Source organism: Carettochelys insculpta, chromosome 1 (genome assembly GCF_033958435.1).
Source record: "Carettochelys insculpta isolate YL-2023 chromosome 1, ASM3395843v1, whole genome shotgun sequence".
Lineage (NCBI taxonomy): Eukaryota > Metazoa > Chordata > Testudines > Carettochelyidae > Carettochelys > Carettochelys insculpta.
This window is the reverse complement of record NC_134137.1, coordinates 263,869,552-263,896,341: the sequence shown is the minus strand read 5'-3', so window position 1 is coordinate 263,896,341 and position 26,790 is coordinate 263,869,552. Positions and strand designations below refer to the sequence as shown.

Here is a 26,790-nt window from a genome sequence, read left to right as displayed (position 1 = left end):
GTAGATTTGATGGGTCCAGCCTCCTTTGTTTGGAGTGCTGGCACCTTCCTGACAGGAGCTTGTAGAGTGCCCCTGCTCTACTGCTGAGACAACTCTGGCTGAGCTGAGCATCTTCCATGTCTCCAACTGCAGCCTACCCCGCAAGGGAAAGGGACGTGGCCTCTTGGACCCAGAGAGAATGGCCAACCTCTGCTGAGTTGATGCACCCTGTCACAGTGCTGCAAGGTTTTTATTGGTGTGTGCGCATACCCTGTGTGATTTGTCCAAGATCACAAAGCAAATAATTGTGGGTCAAGGTCCAAAACCTACTGAGGTCAGGGGAAAGATTCCCATTGACTTAGTGGGTTTTGAATTAGATGCTAATAGGGCCAGCCAACATCCCCATGTGTTCTGGTTCCCATTTCCCTACTTCTATTATTCAGCAGCAAATTCTGGAATCTTACCTAAAAAGAAATCTCCAGTAAGGTGGTCTCATGCCTGACAGGACTGTTTAATTGTTAATTCACACTGATATACCAAACTCAAAAGAAGGGGAAAATGATTTTGTTTTATAAATCAAACATAAGGATCTGAGATGTGTTAAGTACACATATTTTAGTTTTTTATAATTTTTTTTTAGTTCAGTCAGCTAAGCTGGTATATAAATATTTTAAAACATCTACTCATCAGGAAACGTACAAATTCCATATTGCATAATTAGATGAGATGAGTACTTTTCACTTTTAAAAAAAATTTGATTGCATTTGATCTCTGCTACAGAATCCTTGCAGTATTTACAGCAAATTAAAAGGCAGCAAGGTCCCTCTTTAGAATATACTTTTCCCTTTAATGTCACAAAATGTTACTTTGTCTCCTGCTTCTTTCACTAGAATGAAGCTATGCTCACTTAATCAATTAATTCCACAAAGCAAAAGCCACTCAGACATTTTCTTCAGAGGAGCTAGTCAGCCTCTTTGTTTGGAGATGACAGTTGTGCAGATTTTTGTGACAAGTGCGGTAAAAATAAAAAAACAGACCATGGGTCCAATCCTTCAATTTTATTCTGACAAGTAGCCCCAATAAATTTAATGATATATTCAGGTGAATAAGAGTTGCTAGATACCACTCTATATTAACACGATTCCTGAAAATAGAAATGTATAAGGAATTAAATGCAACTACTGTAGATCTTAGGGCTTGATAGAAAAAACCCATTGACTTCAAGTGAACAATTTGGCTTGAAAGAATCCTTCACTAGACCTACACTCTGTGAATTATGCATGAGTACATTGTGATTTTCTTGAATATCTATTTGATATTTTGAATTGCTATTTGAAATTATTCGTCCAATTCCCATAAAATAATTTTTGGTCTGTAAGCTCTTTGCAAGCAATTTAGGGCAAGGAGATGTTAAAGAAGCAGTAAACTTGTAATGGGGGATGAATCAGCCCCGAGCTGCCCCCCTCAAGAGTACAGATGTGAGATGGAAATGTTGCATAATGCCCCTTACCAAATAGGACTCTTGTGTATTTGAGGATCCAGCCCATTTTGTCTACTTACATAATTACTGCTTTTGTCCCTTACACATCCATCCAGTCCACTGAATGAAGTGGAGTCTTTTGAAAAAAAAATTAGTATGAGGTCGTGTAATTCAAGACCCCTCCATGGGCAGAAGGAAGCTGAACTAAGGCTGCACAGACAGCTACAAATGTAGCATTTCCTTTTAGGTTCTGGACTCTGGAATCAAAATAACATTCATTAAAGGTATAATTGCCGTATGTTATTTCCTAGGATGTGTGTTGTGTGGTTTTGCTTTGTTTATGAAAAAAAGTAAAAATCCTGTTTTGTCTTATTATAACAACCTCTCAATAAGGTATCATCAGCCATGTTTTAACTGCAGCACAGATTGCTACCATGTGAGCTGCCACAATTGGCAGCAAGAAAATAAAAGCTGTTATCCTGTGGGAACAAACAGGACACTGGACCAGGGATGGTTGAGGGGATCCCGGCTGGCTTTCTCTCTCCCTTCTCCTCAGTTGGTAGAGAATTCTTGCCCTATGTGGTGCTCCCAATAAGAAAGATGGTTCCGCACATTCTCTCTCCCTCTCCTACAACTGCAAGGATGCTTGGTGCCCTCTAACATTTCAGCAATGTATTGTAGCTCTTTAGAAGTTTCTAGCCGTCAAAAAACAAAACAAAACGCCCCCCACATTTTGGTCAATTAGTCTTTCTCTTGCACACTGAACAAAAGGACCAGCCTTAGCACTTTTAAATGGGTTTGCAAAATATTTTTTGTTACAACCCACCTTCACTCATTCACCCAAGCAGTAAAAGGATCCTCTCTCCACTATGATCACACCACTATGCATGGAACTGGTCTGAGAATTTAATATAGCCTGGTCTTTTCTCCAATGGAGGAGTAAACCCCAACCAATCTCTCCCTCTTACTAGGAAAAAGGCTCTCTCTCTCTCTCTCTGTGTCTACGATTTCCATTGGTCCTTCTGCACTACATATCTATTGGTCAGAACTGAACTAGGACTGAAATGACACTGGATCTGTAATTTTCCTTAAAGGGCCGCGGGCCACCTTGCACAGTTAGCAATATGGCTCCTTGGCACACATTACCAAACGTAACTAACCTTTGCATTTCCATTATTTCCTATTTATCAGCTTGTGTCTTGTATCACATATCCCTACACCCAATTGCTCTGTTTTGATATGGATGCTACCTCCAGTGCACTATGGCCTGCTTCTCCCACAATCCTCTTTGCATATTTTTCTGCATGAGAAGGATTTATGAGTTTGAGCACTTCTGTAGCACAAACTAGCATGTCCTATGTAATTTTCACTACCCCCTTTCAAGGGAGGCATGTATTATTTCCAGTCTACAGACGTGGAAATTAAGTTGTAGAGAAGATAAGGTCAATATTGTCAAATGTGGGTGTAAAAATTCAGCATATCTATGTCTATGTGACAATTGGATCTGCATCCTCTCTGGTTTTAGATGCTTATTTTAGCCATCAAATTTGGATGCCTACCCACATATAGCATGACAAAGGCCAGAGATGTGTCAGAACTGGGATTCACCCTTTTCTTTTAGTGCCTTGTTTAGGTCGTGATCCAATACTTCAGGGAGTCAAAAAGAGTCTTAATAGTGACTTCAGTGACAGGACAGGTCACTAGTCCACTAGCTAATTTTGTCTCATGTTATTGAACTACCCCACCTTGTGGATGAGAGATCTTTTTCATTTGGCTCAACTATCAGGTATTTTGATGGTAGGGAGCTTGGGGTGCCCCGGTCCCTTTAGTGGTAGGCTGGGTGGCCTTGTTCTTAACAGCTGTGAATGGAGCTGGGGTCTTCCAAAAACCAAGGAGACTATATTTGTGGATTTTGGATGCCAAAAGCCATCCCTAATTGGATATGAGGACTGACTTAGAAGGAATCAGAGACAACTTCTATTTCAGATGATCTGTTTGCATCAGTTTACATTTTCAAGGCTATCTGGCCATGGCTCACCTTTCTTCACAAATGAAACAGACCTTCCTTTATATGTCTAGGTTCCCCCAATAAACGAGGCCATGGACATGGGCTTTACTGCCCTGCCAAGCCAGCTGGGTACAGTTCAGCTCTGAAATATGACTATAAAATGGTTCCATCTAATTCTATAGGTCTACACCCTTTGTTTATTTTATAATATCTACTGACTTTTTTGCTTTTTACTCCTGTTAGCTTTGCAGAGGTAAAACAGTGATGATCTGGGAGAGGGAGCTGAATTCTTTTCCTTCTTGCGCACCAAGAGAATTGTTTAGGGGGCTACACAAGTATTGCTGAAGATAGGTTTTGGTCAGCACTCCCTTTACTACCGTTGTTGTTGATGGTGATGCACAAGAACGAAAGAGCCCAGCTTGTCTATCAGATCCCACATGGAGTTAGTGAAAACCTCTGTCTGACTCCTAAGAAAGAATTCCTTCTAGCATCCTCTCTCAACGATCACTCCTCTCCACCCCCAGTGCATGGCCAATTCTGCCACCTGCGTGTTAACTGGGGGAAAAGCCAGAATGTGATCTGTAGAACCAAACAAATCCTACCAAAATTATTCTATTTCCTTTTTTTCTCCCCTTTTTTGGTGGCGGAGAGGAAGGAAATCCCTGTGTCATTATAGAAGAAAGCAGCATCCTATAGAAATGCCACTCAGGGAGGGTGGGAGAAAGGGTGATGAGACCAAACAGAGAGCAGGCCCTGCCCCTAGTGGCCTGGGTGTCTGGGTGCTGTGGAGAGTCTGACAGCGTTCCCTGTAAGATGAGTGTAACCCACACACCTAGGTGTGGTTCACTGTCCCATGTAGTGCCACTTAGACCATATCACAGAGCAAAAATAAGTGTCCTCTACAGCCTCAGCTGAGAGCCAGCTGGCCTTTAGGTCAAGCTGCAGAGGTGCCTGCACTGAGCTCCAGTGGTCCCAGTCTGCCCCGGAGCAGTTACATAAGCACTTGGGTGCCCGCCCAGGAGACATGCGGGTACTGCCCAGCTGATTAGCAGAGCGCCCAGGGCCACCTGCCCCATGCCCCTACCAGGGTTGCACATCTGCACAGGCCTCGGCACGTGACACCAGGTGCTCTGCCCCCAGACGGAGAGCATTAGCGGGAACGCTGGAGTCCCACGTCTAGTTGATGCCAGTGCTTCGAGCGTGGGTGTCTCCACGACACTCTGTGCTGGGGCTTCGTTTGGAAGAATGTGTTTGTGATGCACAGATTGTGGCACGTGCACAGTTCAAGGAGACGCTGTCCATTGTCATTCATTTGTTCCACACTGAAGTGTCCTAAGCAGGAAGGCCATGAGGCCCAATCAGCTCCAACTCTTGCATTGAAGTCACCCAAGATGTACAGTTGTTCACGAGCAGGTATTTGGGCTACAGCAGCACTAAGCACGTCATAGAACTTGTCTTTTACTTCTGGTGTGGCGTACAGGGTTGGAGCATAAGCGCTGATCAGGTGGATGGGACTGGCGCAAGTTTGAAGCGTGATCTGAAGAAGTCTTTCTGATCCACTCATGACTAATTCCACCATTTGTAGAAGGGTATTTCTGACAGCAAAGCCAACACCATGCTCTCTGGGTTCTTCTTGGGCTTTACCCTGCCATAAAAAGGTGTAGTCCTTTTCCTTTAGAGATCCCGAATCTGCGAGCCGCGTCTCTTGCAGTGCAGCGATATCAACTCGGAGCTTCTTCAGTTCCTCGTCGATGACAGCGGTCTTTCGGGTGTCACTGATGGCCTGAAGATCTTCAGTCGAGCCAGTCAGCATGGTCCGCACATTCCAGCAAGCAAGCTTAAATTGTTGTTTCTCATTTCTTGTTGATTTTCTTATTGGTTTGCCTGGTGCCCAAATTTCAGTCACTTGTCAGGTTCAGGAACCTTAAGCCTCACGCACCCAGCGAGGCAGGTGAACTGTGGCGGGACAGTACCCTATTGGCTGGGGGCTGCCCAGCTTGAGGCGGGCGGTGACTGTCCAGTGAGATGCGAGGATCTCTCCCACCGTGGAAGGCAACCCCTGGCGAAAAGACCTCCCGGACGCCCCCAGCTGCGCTACAAAGATGTGTGCAAGAGAGACCTCAGAGAGGTGGACATCGAGCTGGACAACTGGGAAGAACTAGCAGAGGACGGCAGCAGATGGAGGCAGGGGTTACACAAGGGCCTTCAGAAGGGCGAGATGAGGATCAGACAGCTAGCAGAGGAGAAGCGAGCGCACAGAAAGCACAATAAGGACTTGCCAGACACCCACCACATCTGCAAGAGATGCAGCAAGGACTGTCACTCTCGTGTGGGTCTTCACAGTCACAATAGACGCTGTAAATGAAGCCCTCAATTGAAACCATAAAGGGCGCGATCCATAGTCTGTGCAGACTGAAGGATGCCTACTATGGAGTCCCACGTGCCTGCCTCCCCCGGGTCTGGGCCAGGGCTGCGCCCTGTGTAGAATGCGGCTGAGCCGCCAAGTAACTTTCGGAAGAACCATTCGGAGGCGGGGGGGGGGGGGGGGGAACACCCTTGTTCTGAACAGCGCCGCGGGGCGGGGCGCGTTGCCCCTTTCACCGCCTCCCCTTCCCCCCTCCCGAGCCAGGCGGTGTGTTCCCGCGCGGCGCCGGGCGGGGGCTGGCCCTAGCAGCGGGGGGCGGGGTGCGCAGGGCGGGCCCCGCCCCTCCGCCTGAGGAGACCTGCCCCCCGCCTCCCGCCGCCCGCCGCCTGACGCGAGGGGCAGAGGCTGGCGCCGGCCGCCCGGGCTGGCAGCGGGAGTGTGCGCGCGCCAGGCGGGCCGGCGGGGCCCGGGCCCGGGGCATGGAGAGCCTGCTGGAGAACCCGGTGCGCGCCGTGCTCTACCTGAAGGAGCTCACCGCCATCGTGCAGAACCAGCAGAGCCTCATCCACACCCAGCGCCAGCGCATCGACGAGCTGGAGCGGCGCCTGGACGAGCTGAGCACCGAGAACCGCAGCCTCCGCCAGCAGCAGCCGCCGCCGCCGCCGCCGCCGTCCGCCGAGCCCCAGTCGCGCCCGCCGCTTGCCCCCGCGCCCGCCCCGCCGGGCCCGCCGCCGCCCGAGCCGGAGCCGCTTCAGCACCCGCAACAGCTCCCGGCGGCCAGGCAGGCGCAGGCGGGCCCCAGCGGCGGCCGGGCTCCGGCTCCCCAGTCCCAGCCCCATCCCCATCAGCACCCGCCGGAGAAGGACGGCAGGGAGCGGGGCTGCTGCACCGCCCTCCTCCCGCACAAGCCCGCCCCGGCCCTCGGCAAGGGCGTCCTGGGCAGGAGACCAGAGTAAGTCGGGGGCGGCGGGGAGGGGGCGGCTCTGTCCAGGCCGAGCGCCCGGGGGGACCCGAGCTCCAGCCCGCGGCTCCCCGGAGGGGAAGATGCGGGGGAGGCTGGGGAATCCCTCCAGAGCGCGGCTCTCCCGCGCGGCTCGCCGGCCCCGGCTCCGGGTCTTGTCTGTCATCAGCAGATAAGCCCGGGATCAAAGCTGAGCTCGGGGTGCGAGGCAGGGAAGGAGGCTCTGCAAAGCGCGGCGGCGGGCGGGCGTTTTCCCATCAGCGCTGGGAGGCTGCTCCAGGGGACCTGGGACAATTGGTAGGGTGGCGGCGGGGGAGCGCTGAGAGCTCTTGAGCCCCAACGGGAACCGCTTCAAGCCAGGGGCTGGGTGCTGCAGCACCCCTAGTTCCAGCCCCGATGGGCTGCTGCTCTCTGCCCCAGAGGGGATTTTCCTGACACCGGGAATATCACGGCTGTGCCTGTACAGGGAGGCAGATGCTACACAGCCATGGCACTTAGGATGCCTATCTCCGTTGTCAGTGTGGGTAGCTTTTTTCAAAGGGGTGTCTGACAACTGGCCAGTTTTTTAAAGGAAGAAAGTCTTTTTGTTTTTCTGGCCTTTCATCTGTAACAGAGACAGCCTGGATACTAATGATGAATGCTAATGATACTAGGTATGTACAGGAATAGTATACAAGGATTAGCAGTCCAACAATGAAAGAGAACAATGCTGGAGAGTTACATTTTCCTGATGTATGCAGCCAATAAGTCCTATCAGTTCACAAGCTTGCAATGACAATTGAGCTAGGCAGCTGATCTGCATTTACTTAGGTGGCTTGGAAACATCAGGGTGTAAAGCTGGAGTATGTAAAGTAAAGGACAGAAGAAAAAATATGTAGATAGATTCCTTAAGTAACTATGGCCTATGAGAAAGAAGCCCACATTGGTAAAAACAGAGCTGTATTTCCCATTTAGATGAACACTTATGTCTTCTTCCTGGTGTTGTTGAAGCAAATGAGATACTCCTCGGCACACTTCTGAGCTCAGATCATGTTTTTTTTTTCTGCTTTTTCCAGAAAGCTGTGTTTCCTTGAATACAGAAGGGGAGTTAGAAATATGAGGCTATATTCTCAGTGATTTACACCAGTTCAGAATCTGGCCCATGACTGAGTGAGAAGCAATGCAGAAGGAAATCAATCAACCAATCAAATAAGTGTATACTGTTCCTTATACCCACAATATACTTTGCACACCACAATCTCCTAAAATCTTGTGATCTGTATGCTTAATCCTGCCACTTGTATTTCCTGAGATCATTGGCAATAGTCATAGTAGTAAGTGCTATGCTAGGTAGTAAATTGTTGCACGAGTGGGCTCTTACTCACTATGCATTGTGAAAAGCTTTAAAACAGACAGGAGCTGATTCTGATCTCCTATATACTACGATAAATTCATAATAAATGCAGTGGAGTTTCACCACTGTGAAACCCATGCGAGTGAGTGCAGAGTCAAGCTCATTGTTTTTAAACAGTGAATCCCTGCAGTGAAGCCAATATTAGGAACATCACATTGGCAAGGTTTTCCTTTCATCTGAATATAGTTTCTCACATACGTCATTACACAGATTGACGAGGCAGTTTCGATGTACAAGTCTGAATAGCTCTCCTCTACAAGCCTTTCATTTTTGCAGTGGGGTTTGCTTGGGGAAGAAAAACTGTGAATTTCTTATTATTTCAGATCAAAATGCTCAAACAGAGGAGCACTAAGGACACTGCCTGATCTCTGATACATACACAGTGATTTGTGAAAAATCAGGACTGTTGCTGGGGATAACACAACAATCCCTGAAGCTCTCTTCGCTCAGGAGAATTAAAATAGCTTGCTTCTATTTCCTGCACAAACCAAAATCTTTGTACAAAAAAAGAAATTTATGAGATTGTAAAAGGTCTAAACTCCTCGATTTGATGGGTTCATTGTTTTTTTACTGAGAAGATACACTGGGTTTCATCCTCTTACCTGCTAGGGGGAAATCAAAGAGACAACAAAAGCAACCTGAAGGTGGATGATCTTTCACCTCTTTTTCACAGTGTGCTTAGTAATCAGTAAGATGCAATTTGCCAACTTCAGATTTGCATTTGGATTTCTATGCACCTATCGGGGAAATTTGATTCAGAATACATGGTGCATGGAGGGGACTTACATAGTGGAGATTGTTCCATCTCCTTCCTTCCTTTCCCTGTTCCTCCAGTCATTGTATTGCTATATTATAAATGCTAGAATCCCATATTCTCTTAAATTCCCTCTCCCTCCCTCTGTCTTTCTGACCAGGACTGTAAGAACTGAATAATAATCAGGAGATAAAATGGCTACTCTAAACAGGCCATAAATAAGATCTTGTAGGAATATGATGGATAGAAACAGGGCTTAAAGTGATTTCAAAGATGTACCAGGTCTGTTTTTGCCTAGCAATGGAACTTCATCAGTATGACACAAAACTGAAGGGTCCAGAGAGCTTGTTTAAAGACATTTGCAATGCTCCTTTCCACCCCAGGCAAAAGCCAGAAGTCTCTCTTATTTTGGGTGAGGGTGAGATCCCTTTGATCCAATTCAGACATAAACCTTGGATGGAAGTGAACAGCTAACCTTTTAGATAAGTGTCTATTCATCTTCACCTTCTCAGGTCTGCAGAAAAACCCAGGCCCTTTGATTTTAATAAAGTTTGGGATCATTTGTTTCATCATTTTTCTTCTCATCAGTAAAAAAAAAAATCTACCTTTAAATGAAAACAATCTGTGTGTTCCAGACCCTTTTCTGGAAAGGGGGGATTCATCAGGTATGCAGAAAGGATGGTTAATTGCTGCTGCATATCAGTAAGGATGGCAATGCAGAGCTCACCTGTGAAACAAGAGGTTGAGGAAAATATTTACATGTGTATTTCTCAGGAGGAATTAGTCTGCTTGTTATTCTCTGGCACATATCTCTTTCTAACTGGGAATCTATTTCATAAGTGCCTCGATTCATGCTTTAAAAACAAAAAAAATAAGGTCAATCGTTCTGGAATGTGTAGCTGCAGAAATACACGTTACCAAATACCTTTATTAAGCATCCTCTTGTCTTATGAGACCATTCTGAAGTATCCCCAAATGTGCTAGATAGAATTCTCTCTCCCTATCTTTATCAGAAGAACACTCTTGATTGCGAGTCCCTTGAGATGCTTTATAGTATGTAACAGAGAATTCCACCAGAGATTAATTTGGCCTCTTGAGTCTAAATGGTTAAATCCTGCATCCCTTACACAAGTGAAATTGTCTCAGAGGAAGCTGTGCCTGAGTAAGGACTGCAGAGTTTGGTCCTCCATTTTTAGGTGGCAAAGTCCTTTGTGGTATAAAGAATAACAATAAATTGTGGTACAAATACATTGAAAGTCTATAGAACCTTACATCCAAAGGTCTCAGTTAAGTTAGCAAACCTTAATCAGAGGCAGAGATTATTATCCCTGCTTTACTTGGGGTGAAGCAAGAATGCAGGAACATTAAGTGATTGATCCAACATCACATACAATGCCTGTGACAAAGTCCAGAGCAGAACCTGGTTCTGTTGATTCTCAGCTCTGTGTTTGGATCACAAGACCATCCTTCTGCAAGAAGGATCTAGTGGTATAAATTGTACAAAAATGCATTTTCCAAGAGTTTATAAACTTTGGATTTGCGCCAGGCTGAAACCAGTTTTGTTTTATTTTTTATTGCTTCGTATCAGATAGGCAGTTCAGTCTTCCCTTGCAATGAAGAAGGCATAATTTGAGAGAAGGTAGCATTAGTTTTTGCTATGGACTGAAGCCATTTGCTATATTTTTATTTAATTGAAAAACCGTAATTATGTAACATTAAAATGAAGCCGTTACACATGCAGAGGTGCTGCTTTCCATAATTTTCTTTTTAACTATGCATTAATGTTCTATTCTATGGATTATCTCCAGGGTAAAGGCATTAGACAAAATCCCACTGATTTCAAGTAATTGTTGTGAATATTGTGGGTTTACTAATACTAATAACATACTTTGCTCTGTTTGCGCATTGCACCAGTAAAAATAATAAAAATACTGCAGCATTTTCATTTTGGGTAGATAAGGAATGAACTAACTGTCTCAGGTATTGACTTAGGGGTTTGAGCCATTACGTTAGCTTCACTGACATTGCCCCACTGCAAACTGTATAGTAGATGTGAAAAGCATGTTAACAGTAGGAGGGTGTGGGGTCTTTACTGGATGAGGGAGGCAACCGAGTGACAGAACATGTAGGAAAAGCTGAAGTACTCAATGCTTTTTTTTTTCTTTGCCTCAGTCTTCACGGACAAGATCAGTTCTCAAACTATGGCACTAGGCAATGCGGTATGGGCAGGAGGTGGACAGCTCTTGGTGGGGAAAGAATAGGTTAAGAGCTACTTAGAAAAGCTAGAGGTTCACAGTTCCATGTGTCTGGATTTAATGCATCCAAAGGTAGTAAGGAAATTGATAGATGTCATTGCAGAGCCTTTGGTCATTATTTTTGAAAACTCCTGGAAATCAGGAGAGATCCTGGATGACTGGAAAAAGACAAATGTGTGCTCATCTTTAAAGAAGGAAAGGAGGACAAGCCAGGGAACTGTAGACCAGTCATTACTTCACTCCCCAGAAAAATCATGGAGGGGATCCTCAAGGAATCTATTTTGGAGCACTTGGAAGAGGGGAACGTGACCAAGAGTAGTCAACATGGATTCACCAAGGGGCAAGTCATACCTGACCAATCTGATTAGCATTTATGATAAGGTAAGTGGCTCTGTGGACATGGGAAGGTCAATGGATGTGATATACCTTGACTTTAGCAAAGCTTTTGATACAGTCTCCTACAGGATTCTTGCCCATAAGTTAAGGAAGTATGGATTGGATACATGGACTGTAAGATTGATAGAAAGCTGGCATGACAGATGGGCCCACGATGTCTGGTTGGCAGTCGGTTTCAGGTGGAGTGCCCCAAGGATCGGTTCTAGGGCCAGTATTGTTCAGCATTTTGATTAATGACCCGGATGAAGGGATGGATTGCACCCTCAGCAAATTTGCAGATGACACTAAGCCAGGGAGAGAGGTAGAGACACTGGAGGGCAAGCGGTAGGATCCAGAGTGATCTAGATAAATTTGAGGATTGGGCCAAAAGAAATCTGATGAGATTCATCAAGGACAAGTGCAGAGTCTTGCACTTGGGACAGAAGAATCTCAAGCATTGTTACAGACTGGGGACTGTCTGGATAAACAGCTGCGCAGCAGAAAAGTACCTGGAGATTACAGTGGATGAGCGGTTGGATATGAGTCAACAGTGTGCTCTTGGAGCCAAGAAGGCTAATGGCATATTGGGGTGCATTAAGAAAAACATTTCCAACGTATCCAGAGAAGTTATTATTCCCCTCTACCCAGCACTGGTGAGGCCACATCTGAAATGTTATGTCCACTTATGGGCCTGCCAGTATAGGAAGGATGTGGACACACTGGAGTGGGTTCAGCAGAGAGCAATGAAAATGCTTAAGGGGCTGGAGCACATGACCTGTGAGGAGAGGCTGAGGGATTTGGGTTGAGTCAGTTTGCAGAAGAGAAGACTGAGGGGTGATTTGATAGCAGCCTTCAACTTCCTGGAAGTCGGCTCTAAAGAGGATGGAGAGAGGCTGTTCTCAGTGGTGACAGATGGCAGAACAAGGAGCAATGGTCTGAAGTTACAGAGGGAGAGGTGTAGGTTGAATAATAGGAAAAACTATTTCACCAGGAGGGTGGTGAAGCACTGGAATGTGTTATTGACAGAGGTGGTAGAATCTCCATCCCTACAGGTTTTTAAGTCCTAGCTTGACATAGTTGAGGCTGACATGATTTAGTTGGGGTTGATCCTGCTTTAGGCAGGGGACTGGACTAGATAACCTCCTGAGGTCCCATCCAGCCCTAGAATTCTATGATTCTATGAAGTGACTTACAGCATATGGCTTACCCTAGTTTCAGATGGTAGAGTTGCATCAGCACATGATGGCTAAACTGCTGATGCAGACAAACTCACAGACATTTTAGAACATTTTAAGATGTTTTAGAGGAGGGGTAACTTGGTGGTTAGTGTATTGATCATGTAAGTGAGCCCAATCCTGCAAGGTGGGGGCGGCCTTTCAAGGTTCTGGGCCAGGTTAGATGATTTAAAAAAAAATAAAAGGGACAGTCAGGGATGATGATAGGCCCTGCAGTAATGATAGATCCTGCAGTAAGTGCAGGGGACTGGACTTCAGGACCTCTTGAGATCCCTTCCAGCACTATGAAATATGTATAGCTTGAGTGCAGGTGTGAGCCTGGCTAGCTCAGTCAGGAGCATACCAGACTTTCAGGGGAGGGATAGCTCCGTTGTTTGAGCATTGCCATTGCCAAACCCAGGGTTGTGAGCTCACCCCTTGAGGGGGCCATTTAGGGATCTGGGACAAATAGGTTAAAAAAATCTGTCAGGCATGGTGATAGGTCCTGCTGTGAGTGCAGGTGACTGGACTTGATGACCTCTGAAGAACCCTTCCTGTTCTATGACTTAGATAGGTGTAGCAACATTTAATTTTTCTACAAAGCTCAAGAAGGAAGAAAATGAAAATGAACTATTTGCAGCCATTTTAAGGTATATCCATAATGGTTCCAAAACTCCACCATATAGTATGAATTGAATGATCGATCCTTGGTAAAGACGCCATGTAAAATCCCAGACAAAGGGATGAGAGTTAATGGCTAGTAACAATACCATGAGAAATACTAGTTAAGGGGACAAAGAGTCCCTGTCCATACAAGATCCTAACTGCAAGAACAGAGTTTGACTATGTTTTCATGATGCCTTGACCATTCTCAGTCACAGAAAAGCACTGGAATTTGTACAACTGATACCATATAAAACCCTTGCCAGATCCTGGAAAGAAAACAGTACCAGTGGCAGGACCTGGCGTTAGTGCTTTAGGAGTGCTAACACATGAAAGGGTATCTGTGGCTAGTAATGAAATCATGCAAAGTGCCAGCCAGAGAACCAAAAGTATGCCGCATTGCCAGCTGGCATGGGCTTGCAGGGCTCAGGCTAAGGATTTATTTAATTTCAGTGCAGATGTGGAGGCTGCAGCCTGAGCTCTGAGACCATTCTGTTTTGCAGAGTCCTAGATCCTGAGCCACAGCCCATGCTCAAACACCTACACAAGAATTAAACAGCCCCTCGCCCGCTCCCCATGAACTGAACTCAGCTAGCATGGGACAGCTGCAGATTTTTAACTGCCATGTAGATATACCCAGGGAAGCAACTGCAAGTGATAACACTATATGAAATCCTCATCCTGGGGACAAGCAGTCAATCCTTAGGAATGATACCAAAGGAAATCCCAGTAGGAAAGGCAATGTACAAGTGCCTTTGGCAGCAATGTACTGACTTATGGACAGGTCAAGCCATGCCCAAAGCACAGTACACATCAGGTGACATCCAGTGGTCAAATGAACAGGGACAAGGAATTCAGACATAGATGCTATGTTATAGATGGTGCTTGATCCTGCTGCAAGGGCTTGATATCCTCTGAAGATTCTTTCCTGTTCTAGTATTCTATGATTTTTCTATTTTGGTTTGAGCTTTATGCAGCTACTTGTTTTATTACAGCCAGTTGGATGCTCTCTGATCACTTGGGTAGTGTATTCAGTCCATTTCTGAATATAATTTAACTTTTTGTTGTCTTGGCTCTTTTGGGCTACGTCTACACGTACCTCAAACTTCGAAATGGCCATGCAAATGGCCATTTCGAAGTTTACTAATGAAGCGCTGACATGCATATTCAGCGCTTCATTAGCATGCGGGCGGCAGCGGCGCTTCGAAATTGACGAGCCTTGCCGCCGCGCGGTGCGTCCAGACGGGGCTCCTTTTCGAAAGGACGCGACCTTCTTCGAAGTCCCCTTATTCCCATGAGCTCACGGGAATAAGGGGACTTCGAAGTAGGTGGCGTGCTTTCGAAAAGGAGCCCCGTCTGGACGCGCCGCGCGGCGGCAAGGCTCGTCAATTTCGAAGCGCTGCTGCCGCCCGCATGCTAATGAAGCGCTGAATATGCATTTCAGCGCTTCATTAGTAAACTTCGAAATGGCCATTTGCATGGCCATTTCGAAGTTTGGGGCACGTGTAGACACAGCCACGGTGTCACTTCCCCAGGCAGACCCAGGCTCGGGGCACAGTTTTACTTCCTTTTTACGACGTGGGCTCATGGGGCAACATTTTTACTTCTGTCCCACTGCAACCAAAAGCATGAATCCATTATTGCTTGTGAGGGTGTAAAATGAAATATTGACCAAAGTTTAAGGGTTCATGTCTATTCATGAAACCAGTGGGAACCACTGGGAATTCCTGCTACAAGGACAGGGTGTCAATGGTCAGTGGCCACACAAAATACTGGCCAAGAATTAGGATATCTTGCTAATGGAGATTCACAAAATACTCTCCAGATGGTCAAGGTCCAGCTGCAGAACCCCGGGTAATCTTGGCCAGAGACATCTTGCATCAGTAACTGCTAATAGTACTGTATACATTTTAGTGAGTACAGTGTATCAACACCAGGTTATGGTACCTTTTGGGGACCTGCTCCATTCATATAACCCTTGTTGTTATGCCTGCACATGTCAGCAAATATGGTATGGAAGGTGACTAGCTGTGCTGAGATTCCTACAATATTCAGTGGCGCAATTGACCAGTGTCCTGATTTTTATGGGTTAAATTTAGCCTTCCTCATGTATTCTCTCTCTCTTTTACACATCCACACACTTTATAAATAGTTTAATTTGTGTAATGGTTATGCTTGTTTTTATAATCTAGAGAAACACAGTTTATGGATGCATGTGAAATGGTATTTGCATTATGCAGAAATGATATAGATGTTCACGTGGCACTATATTTGCAATTATTTGATAGATGAGTCAAAGTTAGTTAGAACCCAGAAATGTGCTCCTCGCCTGGCAGCATGCCAGGCCACGAGACTGTCATCCATGCAGGGTTGATCTTTTATTAATTTCAGTTTCTCACTAGTGGTTCAGAAATACACACACATATGCACACGCACATCTCAGGTTGCAATGACACTTTGCCCATCCAGATCCTGCTGTTCGCTTATATTTGCTTGCCATGAAATCCTAGTGCATGAGAGAGAGAGAGCCTGAAAAAAACTGGACTGTTTATCTTAATCTTTCTGCTCTTTTTTGGTTTGCTTCCTATTTTTTTGTTGTTGATTTTTTTTTTCATTTGTCTCTCTGATTTGGCTGTTATTTTCTTGTGTCTCCTTAACTGTGTTGTTTCTTCTCTCTTTGCTTCTGAGATCAGCTATGGTTTATTTACCCTTCTTTATCTGTGATAAGAAACTTTCTGTGATTTCCCTCTTAGGAAGAACACTATAGAAAGCCAGAAATGTATTTTGTGCAACATATGGAAAGATATTTCATGTGATATAGCCTATGATCTGCAGCCAGAGAAGAATATGAAGACCAAATAAGCAAAAGGGGAAGGAATCATTTATGAGTCAGATTAAAATTAGCTTGAAATGTGGCTGTTTTCTTTTAATTTCTTTCATGTGAACTCTGGAAAATATGTATTTCCCCTCCCCAAAAAAGGTATGGATCCTAACACAAGATAGGTAAGTAGTTTTCTAGCATTCCACTTAGCTGTGGTTTTGTTGTTGTGATTAGCGCAACCCTGTGTAAGAAGATGTGAATCTTGGTTGTTGGCTTGTCCTGAAGTGTGATTCAGTTTGGGAGGCAATGCAATCATCAGTAGGGCAGTGTTTCTGAAACTGGGAGGCCTGAATCAAAATGGGGTCATAGGACTATTGTGGGTGGGTGACAGTATTGTCATCCTTACATCTACACTGCCTTCAGAGCTGGGCACCTCTGAAGGCAGGACTGCTGCCAACAGCAGTGTAGAAGTAAGGGTGCCATGGTACTGGGAAAAGGGGGTCATCACAACCTGAAATATTTTCAAAGGGTTCCTAACGAAAAAGTTTGAGAATTCTTGAGCTAGGGTACTGAACTTCAAAACAAGATATCTCACTTTATTCCCAGTTCTGCTAATGACCTACTTTGGACAGATCTTTTCACCTACTTATTATGGGTATAATTATACTTATTTTCTGAGCTAAGTAGTTTGAGGCCTACAGATGAAAAACACTGGGTAAGAGCTAAGTATTCTTATAATCCCCAGCAAAGAAAGCAGCATAAATTTATTATCATTAATTAGTAAGGTGACTGTGTGTGTGTATAAATAGACATACATAAATGTGTTCATGAGAACGTGTTTGAATGTACATTACTGTTCACTTATGACTAAGATCAAAATGACATAGTATTTAGTTGCTATTTTTAAAAGGTAGAAAAGCACATCCACAGCTGATACAAAACAGCACAGCTTCATTGACTTGAATGAAACTATGCCAATCTACATCAAATGAGAATCTGTCCCAGATTGTGTGTGCGTGCGCGTGTGTATGTGCGTGTGTGCGTGCATGTGTGCGTGCATAAACACAAGCACACATACATGGTTGCTTAAATGACATTTTCTCTTGAGTACTGACAATAGCAATAGATAGCAATGCATCATAGAAATAGCAGTGAATAACGAAAAAGCCATTAAGCAACATTGTGATTCTTCATGTAATTGGTTTGTAACTTTTTATGGTATTATCATTTAGGGTGTGAGGAGGTTTGTTTCTGTAGAGTCATAAAGACATTTTTGTACATTTGATAATAAGGTTATGTTCTTTGCCTAATGCATGTGAGCCATCATGCTGTTGCGTGTTTAGGAATTATTGCTGTAGCTTTTGCTGGGAGCAAAAGCTAAGATTATGCTCATTGCTCACCCCCTGTTTTCACATGCTCTTAAGTTATAACTTTTTAGGTGAGGCTGAACTATTCCATGATTGGTCCCACCTGAGATGGGTATGAAAGCATGAGGGAAAAAAAATATTTTAGCTGACTGTGAGTAAAGAAAGTGAGAACACCACTACCTGCCACCCACACAGTTTTTTAGTTGAGGTTAAAAAAGCAATATTTTTGTTGTACTTGCTCATCAATAATCCACAATGGCTGAATAACACCCCTAAATCTGAAGACCTATCTGATTCTGTGTGAGGAACAGTCTTTTAGCATGCTTGAAAACAGCAATTTATAAACAGTTGGAAGATTGCTTCTCATGCTCAATGGTCATCAAAGGAAGATTTGAATAGCTAAATAGAGCCCCTTCTTTCCCATGGCTTCACCTAGGAGGCTGGGAGAGCATCTGTAGCTTCAGAGACAACTCTGACATTATAATCAAAGAGGCTGACAAAGGAGATGCTGTTGTCATCATGAGTAGGTCAGACTACCAAAAGGAGACTACCAGTCAACTCTCCAACACCACATTCTTCACTGAGGAGTACCTAAAGAAACGACATCATCTGCTCAAGATGCTCCCTACAAAAGCACAGGAACAAATCTACACAGACACACCCCTAGAGCCCCAGCTAGGGCTATTCTACCTACTACCCAAGATCCATAAACCTGGAAATTCTGGACGCCCCATCATCTCAGGCACTGGCACACTCACTGGAAGATTGTCTGGATACGTGGACCCTCTACTCAGAACTTATGCTACCAGCACTCCTAGCTGTCTTCAAGACACCACCTGAGGAAACTATAATGCATTGGTAATCTTCCTGAAAACATCATTGTGGCAACCATGGAAGTGGAGGTTCCCTATGCCAATGTCCCACATGAAGATGGACTACAAGCTGTCAGGAACAGTGTCCCTGAAGATGCCAGGGCACAGCTGGTAGCAGACCTTTGTGACTTTGTCCTCACCCACAACTGTTCCAAATTTGGAGACAATTTGTACCGTCAAATCAGAGAGAACAACAATAAATCCTATGGCACCTTATAGACTAACTGATATTTTGGAGCATAAGCTTTCATGGGCAAAGACCACAGCGGGTGGTCTTTGCCCATGAAAGCTTATGCTCCAAAATATCGGTTAGTCTATAAGGTGCCACATGACTTCTTGTTGTTCTTGAAGATACAGACTAACATAGCTACCTCTCTGATACCTTCAAATCGGTGGCACTGCTATGGGCACTGCATGGCCCCATGGTATGCCAAATTTTTATGCCTGACCTGGAACAACGCTTCCTCAGCTCTCATCCCCTAGCGCCCCTCCTCTATGTGTACTACATTGATGACATCTTCATCATTTGGATCCATAGGAAGGAGGCTCTTGAAGAGTTCCACCGTGATTTCAAAAGTTTCCGCCCCACCATAAACATCAGCCTGGACCAGTCCACAAAAGAGATTCACTTCCTGGACACTACAGTGCTAATAAGTGATGGTCATGTGAACACCACCCTATACCTGAAACACATGGATTGCTATTCTTACCTATATGCCTCTGGCTTCCATCCAGGACACACCACATGATCCATTGTATACAGCCAAGCACTAAGGTACAACGGCATTTGCTCCAATCTCTCAGACAGAGGCAATCACCTAAAAGAGCTTTACTAAGCATTCCTAAAACTACAGTTCCCACCTGAAGAAGCGAGTGAGGAAATAGATTGGCGGAGCCAGACATGTACCCAGAAGTCACCTGTTACAAGACAGGCCCAACAAGGAAAATAACAGGACATCACTGGCCATCACATACAGCCCCCAGCTAAAACCTCCCCTGCACATCATCAGTGATCTACAACCCATCCTGGACAATGATCACTCACTCTCACAGACCTTGGGAGGCAGGCCTGGCCTGACCTCAGACAGCCTGCCAACCTGAAACAAATTCTCACCAGCAATTTTTCACTAAACTACAGCAACTCTAACTCAGGAACGAATCCCTGCAACAACCCTTGGTGCCAGCTCCGCCCACACATCTACACCAGCAACACTGTCGCAGGACCTAACCACATTAGCCACACCATCGGGGCTCATTTGCCTGCACATCTACTAATGTGATATATGCCATCATGGGCCAGCAATGCCCCACTGCCACACACATTGGCCAAACCAGACAGGCACTGTGTGAAAGAATAAATGGACAAAAATCAGATATCAGGAATGGCAACACACAAAAACCTGTAGGAGAACACTCTAATCTGGCTAGCTGGGTCTGTCTTAAAGCAGCAAGAGTCAATGTTCAACCTCCTTAGCTCTCAAGCAATGAGGGATGTGTGGTGCTCAGGGTGGTCAGACTTGTCACTGTTTGCCAGTGTCTTGACATTCCAGGTTCCAAATCTAAGTGTAAATGTTTTCCTCTTCTTGTTGCTGCCCCTGCGAATTGAAAGGTGTCTTTTTCCCCTGCCCCCCAGCTACACCTACCAGCAAATAGGGTTGAAATGAGACAGAGTTTTCTTAGTGCATCTTTTCTATCCCCCTCCCTATTCAGGATGAGCAAAGCAGATCTTAAATAGGGCTGCTCAGTCATAGCGATAGCTGTTGGAACACATTTCTGTCTTGTCCAAGTGTGCAACAACCATCTTGCAGCTGCCACCTCCATGCCAGATTGTGACTAATAGTTTCCGGCTGCCCAAGCCTGCCCACGTTCTCACTTGCTGATTGCTGAAGGGCTTGAGTTGTGGTAATGAGAATGAAATGAGATGGAAGTGATAAGGAAAAGATGTAGAGGTGACTTTCCAAGGAAGAGCCTGTGCATGATAGAGTTTTATGTGGAGACTCCATTGCATGTCAGTGACCACACAATGCTTGACCAAGGCATGGCTGGGAACCAATGGGAAGGAGTTCCAAGCATAGGTCCCAGCACCTCATCTGCTTGAATCTGTTGGCTGTCCAGGTTGCAGCTGGTCCCCCATCTCTGCAAGCGATTTACCATTCTCTTCTTGACGCTAGGATGGGGAAAGACGCTCCCTTACAAGCCAAAAATATTTGGCTGGCTACCTGCATGGGGTTCAGATGATTGGTCCAGATGAGGAACCACGGTGTCCCCATTACTATGTCCAAGCAGCTATGAGGAGGCAACCTTATGAGTTGAGTGTGACATATGGACCAGAGCAGCTTGACCACTTGAAAGAAACAAGCGTGACCATCTTGCTGCAAAGGTGCTACCACACAACCAGCAACCCCAACCATCCTGCTCTGATACAATTGCCAATAGGAAGCCCTGTCAAAATAGACAAGATCTTGGAGAACAGGTTTCTCTGTGTAAAGTATCTTTGCCACTCTTTGGCCAAGGGCACGTGGGTCACCGTTAGTATTGTCCAGGTAAATATTTGGATAGCTTTAGAGTATGTTTATGTTTAAAATACTACAGCAGCACAGCTCCAGCACAGCAGTTTCAAGTACCTAAAAGAGGGTTAGGAGGTTACAAGTAGGAGGGAGAAAAATTGTTCTCCTTGGTCTCTGAGGAGAGGACAAGGAGCAATGGGCTTAAACTGCAGCAAGGGAGGTTTAGGTTGGACATTAGGAAAAGCTTCCCATCAGGGCGATTAAATACTGGAATAAATTACCTAGAGAGGTTGTGGAATCTCCATCACTGGAGATATTGAAGAGACATTTAGATAGACATCTATTGGGAATGGTCTAGATGGTGCTTGGTCCTGCCATGAGGGTAGGGAAGTAGGCTTGGTGACCTTTCGAGATCCTTTCCAATTTCTAGTGTTCGATGATTCTATGATTCAGTCTCCCTGGACACTCAGAAGCAGATTTAAAAGTAGCCATCTTGCAACAAAAACACTTCAAAAACAGACTGTAAAGAGAAACTGCAGAGCTACAATTCATTTGCAAATTTGACACTATCAGTTTGGCATTGAACAAAGAGTGGGAATGGCTGGCCATCTACAAAAAGCAGTTTCATCTTCCCTGACTGAATTGACCTCATTTACTCTGGCCTGCCTCTTGATTGGTACTCTTGTCTTTTCATATGCCTGTGTATTTATATATGCCTCTAGGATTTCCACTCCAGTGCATCTGATAAAGTGGGTCTTTGCCCATGAAAGTTTATGTTCCAATATATCTGTTATTCTGTAAGGCACCACAGGACTTCTTGTTCTTCCAGAATAGCTTATTTTGGAATAAGGCTGCTGTGTACACATACTCTAAGAGTCCATTCTGGTATCCAAATATGCCAGATCTCTAACTTCCCTCTGAACCAGCAAAGAGTCTGAGTAATTTCCATTACTGTCTTTTTCCTTTGTTGCATTGTACCCAGTTCACATTCACAGCTGTCACCAGCCCACATCCCAGTGGCTTCTCCCGGAAGTCTTGTTTACTCCAAGAGGTTTGGCAGTAGTGTGGCTACTCCAGTGCAACTCCCTAGTGTAGACATTCTGCACTAGAGAGTGGCTTGTACCAGCCCAGTGACTCTTAGAGCAAGATTCTGATTTCGTTCCAGTGTAAATCTGGAATGACTTCCGGGAAGTCACTCCAGATCTGCATAGGAGTTTCTGAGATCAAACTGTGGTCTTGTGTTCTTTCTGGGAGTAAAATCTGCAGCAGCATCAGAGCAAGTCAATTCAAGTTGTTGCTAATTTACCAGCCTGTACATCTTCTCACTCAGTCACTTAAACTGTCAGAATCAATTGTTTTCAAGATTACCTTGAGAATTCTTCTGTTTTGCTCAAGCAGGAATGGTTTGAGCTCTTCCTCTGAGCCCCCTACATAATTGCAGCATCATCTGCTGCTGGCCCTTCACTTCCAACAAGATAGCAGCTTTTAGCACAAGATGGACACAGAGAAATCTGCCATATCACACATGGAAATATTATCCCACCTTTATATCTCTAGTTGTCTTGGCTTCCACATGGCCTGGAAGTTCAGGAATCCCGGTTATTTCCTATGCTAGTACTATTACAACAACAACAGCAACTACTACTACTATTATTATTATTATTGTAGTAGCATCTAGGAGCCTCGGTCATGGAACAGCAATCTGTTATGCTAGGAGTTGGAAATGAATTGACTCAGCATCCTAATCTAATTTAACATGCATATTTGAACAGGGATGTATAAAAGCTCGTTAGGACAAGCTCCTTGTTGTCCTTTTCAGGTATGGTGTTCCACCTGTGCCCTGCAAGGCAGCACTACCAGGAAAAGGAGTCTCTGAAGAGAAGAGCCTGAAGGGCAATGGGGGAAGGTGGACCTGGGGGCACTGAGAGCAGCTGGGGGGAGAGGGGCCAGTGCAGTGAGGAGGGCGGACATGGGAGCAGATGGGGGTAGTGGGTTGGGGAGGGTCCTATGGTGATGGTAGCTGGGGGGAGGGGCGGTGAACGGTGGGGAGGAGGGTCCTGGGGATATGAGGTCATTGCTCTGCAGGGAGCTATGGTGACTCGTGGTGACAGAGAGGTATGAAGTAGTGGGATCCTTAAGCACATTCTCCACACCCCACTGCCTTGTGGGTTATCCTGGGAAGGAGAAAGGCTAAGGGAGTAAACCCTGACAGAAAATCTGGAGTGGAGTCCGAAGGCGGTTTGGTGTCAACTTCTGGCACTGTCCCGGCAACTCCTGCAGCTGAGCTGGTACCAGACGTTGAGGTTATCCTCTCCTTTGGATTATATCAGTAAAGCCGAGAGGGGTGGCCTGGTGTCTGGGCAGCCCAGGGTCTCCATAATAAGTGCCCAGGCTCGCACCCAGAGAGGTACTCCAGCATCGCTGAACAGCGTTGCATCAACACGGGAGGCAACAGATACCAGTTATGAGCTCTTGCTCGATTGGCGTAGAGAACGAGCGCCAGGGGTTGCCTTTGATGGTGGGAGAGATCCTCGCATCTCACTGGACAGTCACCGCCCGCCTCAAGCTGGGCAGCCCCCAGCCAATAGGGTACTGTCCCGCCACAGTTCACCTGCCTCGCTGGGTGCGTGAGGCTTAAGGTTCCTGAACCTGACAAGTGACTGAAATTTGGGCACCAGGCAAACCAATAAGAAAATTAACAAGAAATGAGAAACATCAACAATTTAAGCTTGCTTGCTGGAATGTGCGGACCATGCTGACTGGCTTGACTGAAGATCTTCAGGCCATCAGTGACACCCGCAAGACCGCTGTCATCAACAAGGAACTGAAGAGGCTCAGAGTTGATATTGCTGCACTGCAAGAGACGCGACTTGCAGATTCGGGATCTCTAAAGGAAAAGGACTACGCCTTTTTCTGGCAGGGTAAAGCCCAAGAAGAACCCAGAGAGCATGGTGTTGGCTTTGCTGTCAGAAACACCCTTCTACAAATGGTGGATTTAGTCATGGGCGGATCAGAAAGACTTCTTCGGATCACGCTTCAAACTTGCGCCGGTCCTGTCCACCTGGTCAGTGCTTATGCTCCAACCCTGTACGCCCCACCAGAAGTAAAAGACAAGTTCTATGACGTGCTTAGTGCTGCTGTAGCGCAAATACCTGCTCGTGAACAACTGTACATTTTGGGTGACTTCAATGCAAGAGTTGGAGCTGATTGGGCCTCATGGCCTTCCTGCTTAGGACACTTCGGTGTGGGAAAAATGAATGACAATGGACAGCATCTCCTTGAACTGTGCACGTACCACAATCTGTGCATCATAAACACATTCTTCCGAACTAAGCCCCAGCACAGAGTGTTGTGGAGACACCCACGCTCGAAGCACTGGCATCAACTAGATGTGGTCATCACTAGGCGTAATAACTTCAAAAACGTCCTTCTGACACGCAGCTATCATAGTGCTGACTGTGATACAGATCACTCGCTAGTTTGCTCCAAGCTCAAGCTGAGACCCAAGAAGCTGTACCGCTCTAAACCTGCTGGAAGGCCCCGCATTGACGCCAGAAAGACAGCAAACTCAGAGAAAGCTGAAAAGTTCAGAGAGACCCTCCAGGAAAATCTGCGCAGCGGCTCTGGGGGCGCCGATGCGACATCCAAATGGCAACATCTGAGGGATACAGTTTACAACACGGCCTTGTCGGTGTTTGGAAGAAGAGCTAGAAACACGAACGACTGGTTCGAAGCTAACTCCAATGAGATGATTCCAGTCATTGAAAAGAAGCGCACTGCACTCCTGGAGTACAAACGCTCACCGAGCCAGAGTACCCAGCAAGCACTTAGAGAGGCCAGAAGAACAGTACAGCAGACAGCCAGGCGCTGTGCCAACAACCACTGGCTCCAGCTATGCAGCAGCATCAAGTCGTGTGCCAACTTTGGTAATCTCAGAGGAATGTATGAGGGTATGAGGAAGGCATTAGGACCCACCCAGAACAAGATGGCACCTCTGAAATCCAAATCTGGTGAAGTCATTGCTGACAAAGCCAAACAGATGGAGCGCTGGGTTGAGCACTACTCCGAGCTGTACTCACACAAGAACGTTGTGGTTGACGCAGCCCTCGATGCCGTCGAGCTTCTACCAGTGATGGATAAACTGGATCAAGAACCAACTGTGGATGAACTGAAGAGAGCCATCGACAGCATTGCAGCAGGAAAGGCCCCTGGTCAGGATGGTATACCACCAGAGGTAATCAAGTGTGCCGCGGACACACTCCTGGAACCCCTACATGAGCTACTGTGCCTGTGCTGGAAAGAGGGTGAGGTTCCACAGGATATGCGCGACGCTAACATTGTAACATTGTATAAGAACAAAGGAGACAGAAGCGACTGCAACAACTGCTGTGGAATCTCCCTCCTAAGCGTCACTGGTAAACTGTTCACTCGTGTCATTCTTGGCAGACTCCAGAAGATTGCTGAGAGGGTGTACCCCAAATCACAGTGCGGATTCCGCGCAGAGAGGTCTACCGTTGACATGGTCTTCTCTCTAAGGCAGCTGCAGGAGAAGTGCAGGGAGCAGAAAAAGCCACTCTACATAGCCTTCATCGACCTGACCAAGGCCTTTGACTTGGTCAGCAGGGATGGTCTGTTCAAACTGCTCCACAAGATAGGCTGTCCTCCACGGTTACTCAAGATGATCCAGTCGTTCCACGAAGACATGAGAGGAACCATCCAATATGACGGCACATTATTGGATGCTTTCAGAATCAGGAGCGGCGTCAAACAAGGATGCGTGCTTGCTCTGACATTGTTCGGGATCTTCTTCGCACTCCTCCTGAAGCATGCCTTTGGATCTTCAACAGAGGGCATCTTGATGCACACAAGATCTGATGGGAAACTGTTTAATCTTGCAAGGCTGAAAGCTAAGTCTAAGGTGCAGGAAGTCCTCATCAGAGACATGCTGTTTGCAGACGATGCTGCTGTAGTGTCTCACACAGAAGACCAGCTTCAAAAACTGCTGGATCAGTTTTCCAAAGCATGCAAGGACTTTGGGCTTACCATCAGCCTAAAGAAGACAAACGTACTCGGTCAGGATGTTGCTGAATCCCCATCAATCAGCATTGACAACTATATGTTAGAGGTCATCCATGAGTTCGTTTACCTCGGGTCCACCATCACTGACACCCTGTCATTGGACACTGAGCTAAATAGGAGGATCGGAAAAGCAGCCACAACTCTGTCCAGACTCAGCAAGAGAGTGTGGAATAACAACAAGCTGTACACTCACACCAAAATGCAAGTCTACAGAGCCTGCATCCTCAGCACCCTCCCTTATGGCAGTGAGACTTGGACCCTGTGTGCCCGCCAGGAAAAGAGGCTGAATGTCTTCCACTTGCGCTGCCTCAGGCGCATTCTTGGAATATCATGGAAGGACAGAGTGACCAACACCGCTGTCCTTGAGCAAGCTGGAATCCCAACCATGCACACCCTCCTCAAGCAGCATTGACTCCGCTGGCTTGGCCACGTCCACAGGATGAATGATGGAAGGATTCCAAAAGACATCCTGTATGGTGAGCTAGCCTCTGGCAAAAGACCTCCCGGACGCCCCCAGTTGCGCTACAAAGATGTCTGCAAGAGAGACCTCAGAGAGGTAGACATCGAGCTGGACAACTGAGAAGAACTAGCAGATGACCGCAGCAGATGGAGGCAGGGGTTACACAAGGGCCTTTAGAAGGGCGAGGTGAAGATCAGACAGCTAGCAGAGGAGAAGCGAGTGCACAGAAAGCACAAT

At 46.0% G+C, this 26,790-nt stretch overlaps 1 protein-coding gene across 1 annotated transcript; it reads left to right on the top strand.

Moving 5' to 3' along the window:
• The first annotated feature begins 6,305 nt into the window (after positions 1-6,305).
• On the top strand, positions 6,306-6,788 carry LOC142016652 (IQ motif and SEC7 domain-containing protein 3-like). Its single transcript, XM_075000781.1, has one exon. The coding sequence runs from the start codon at positions 6,312-6,314 to the stop codon at positions 6,786-6,788; it is 477 nt and encodes a 158-aa protein (XP_074856882.1). The 5' UTR covers positions 6,306-6,311.
• Positions 6,789-26,790: the final 20,002 nt, after the last annotated feature.

What these genes read in the sequence shown, in the direction of transcription:
- LOC142016652 (XM_075000781.1), top strand. Translation starts at nt 6,312, where the DNA reads ATGGAGAGCCTGCTGGAGAACCCGGTGCGCGCCGTGCTCTACCTGAAG.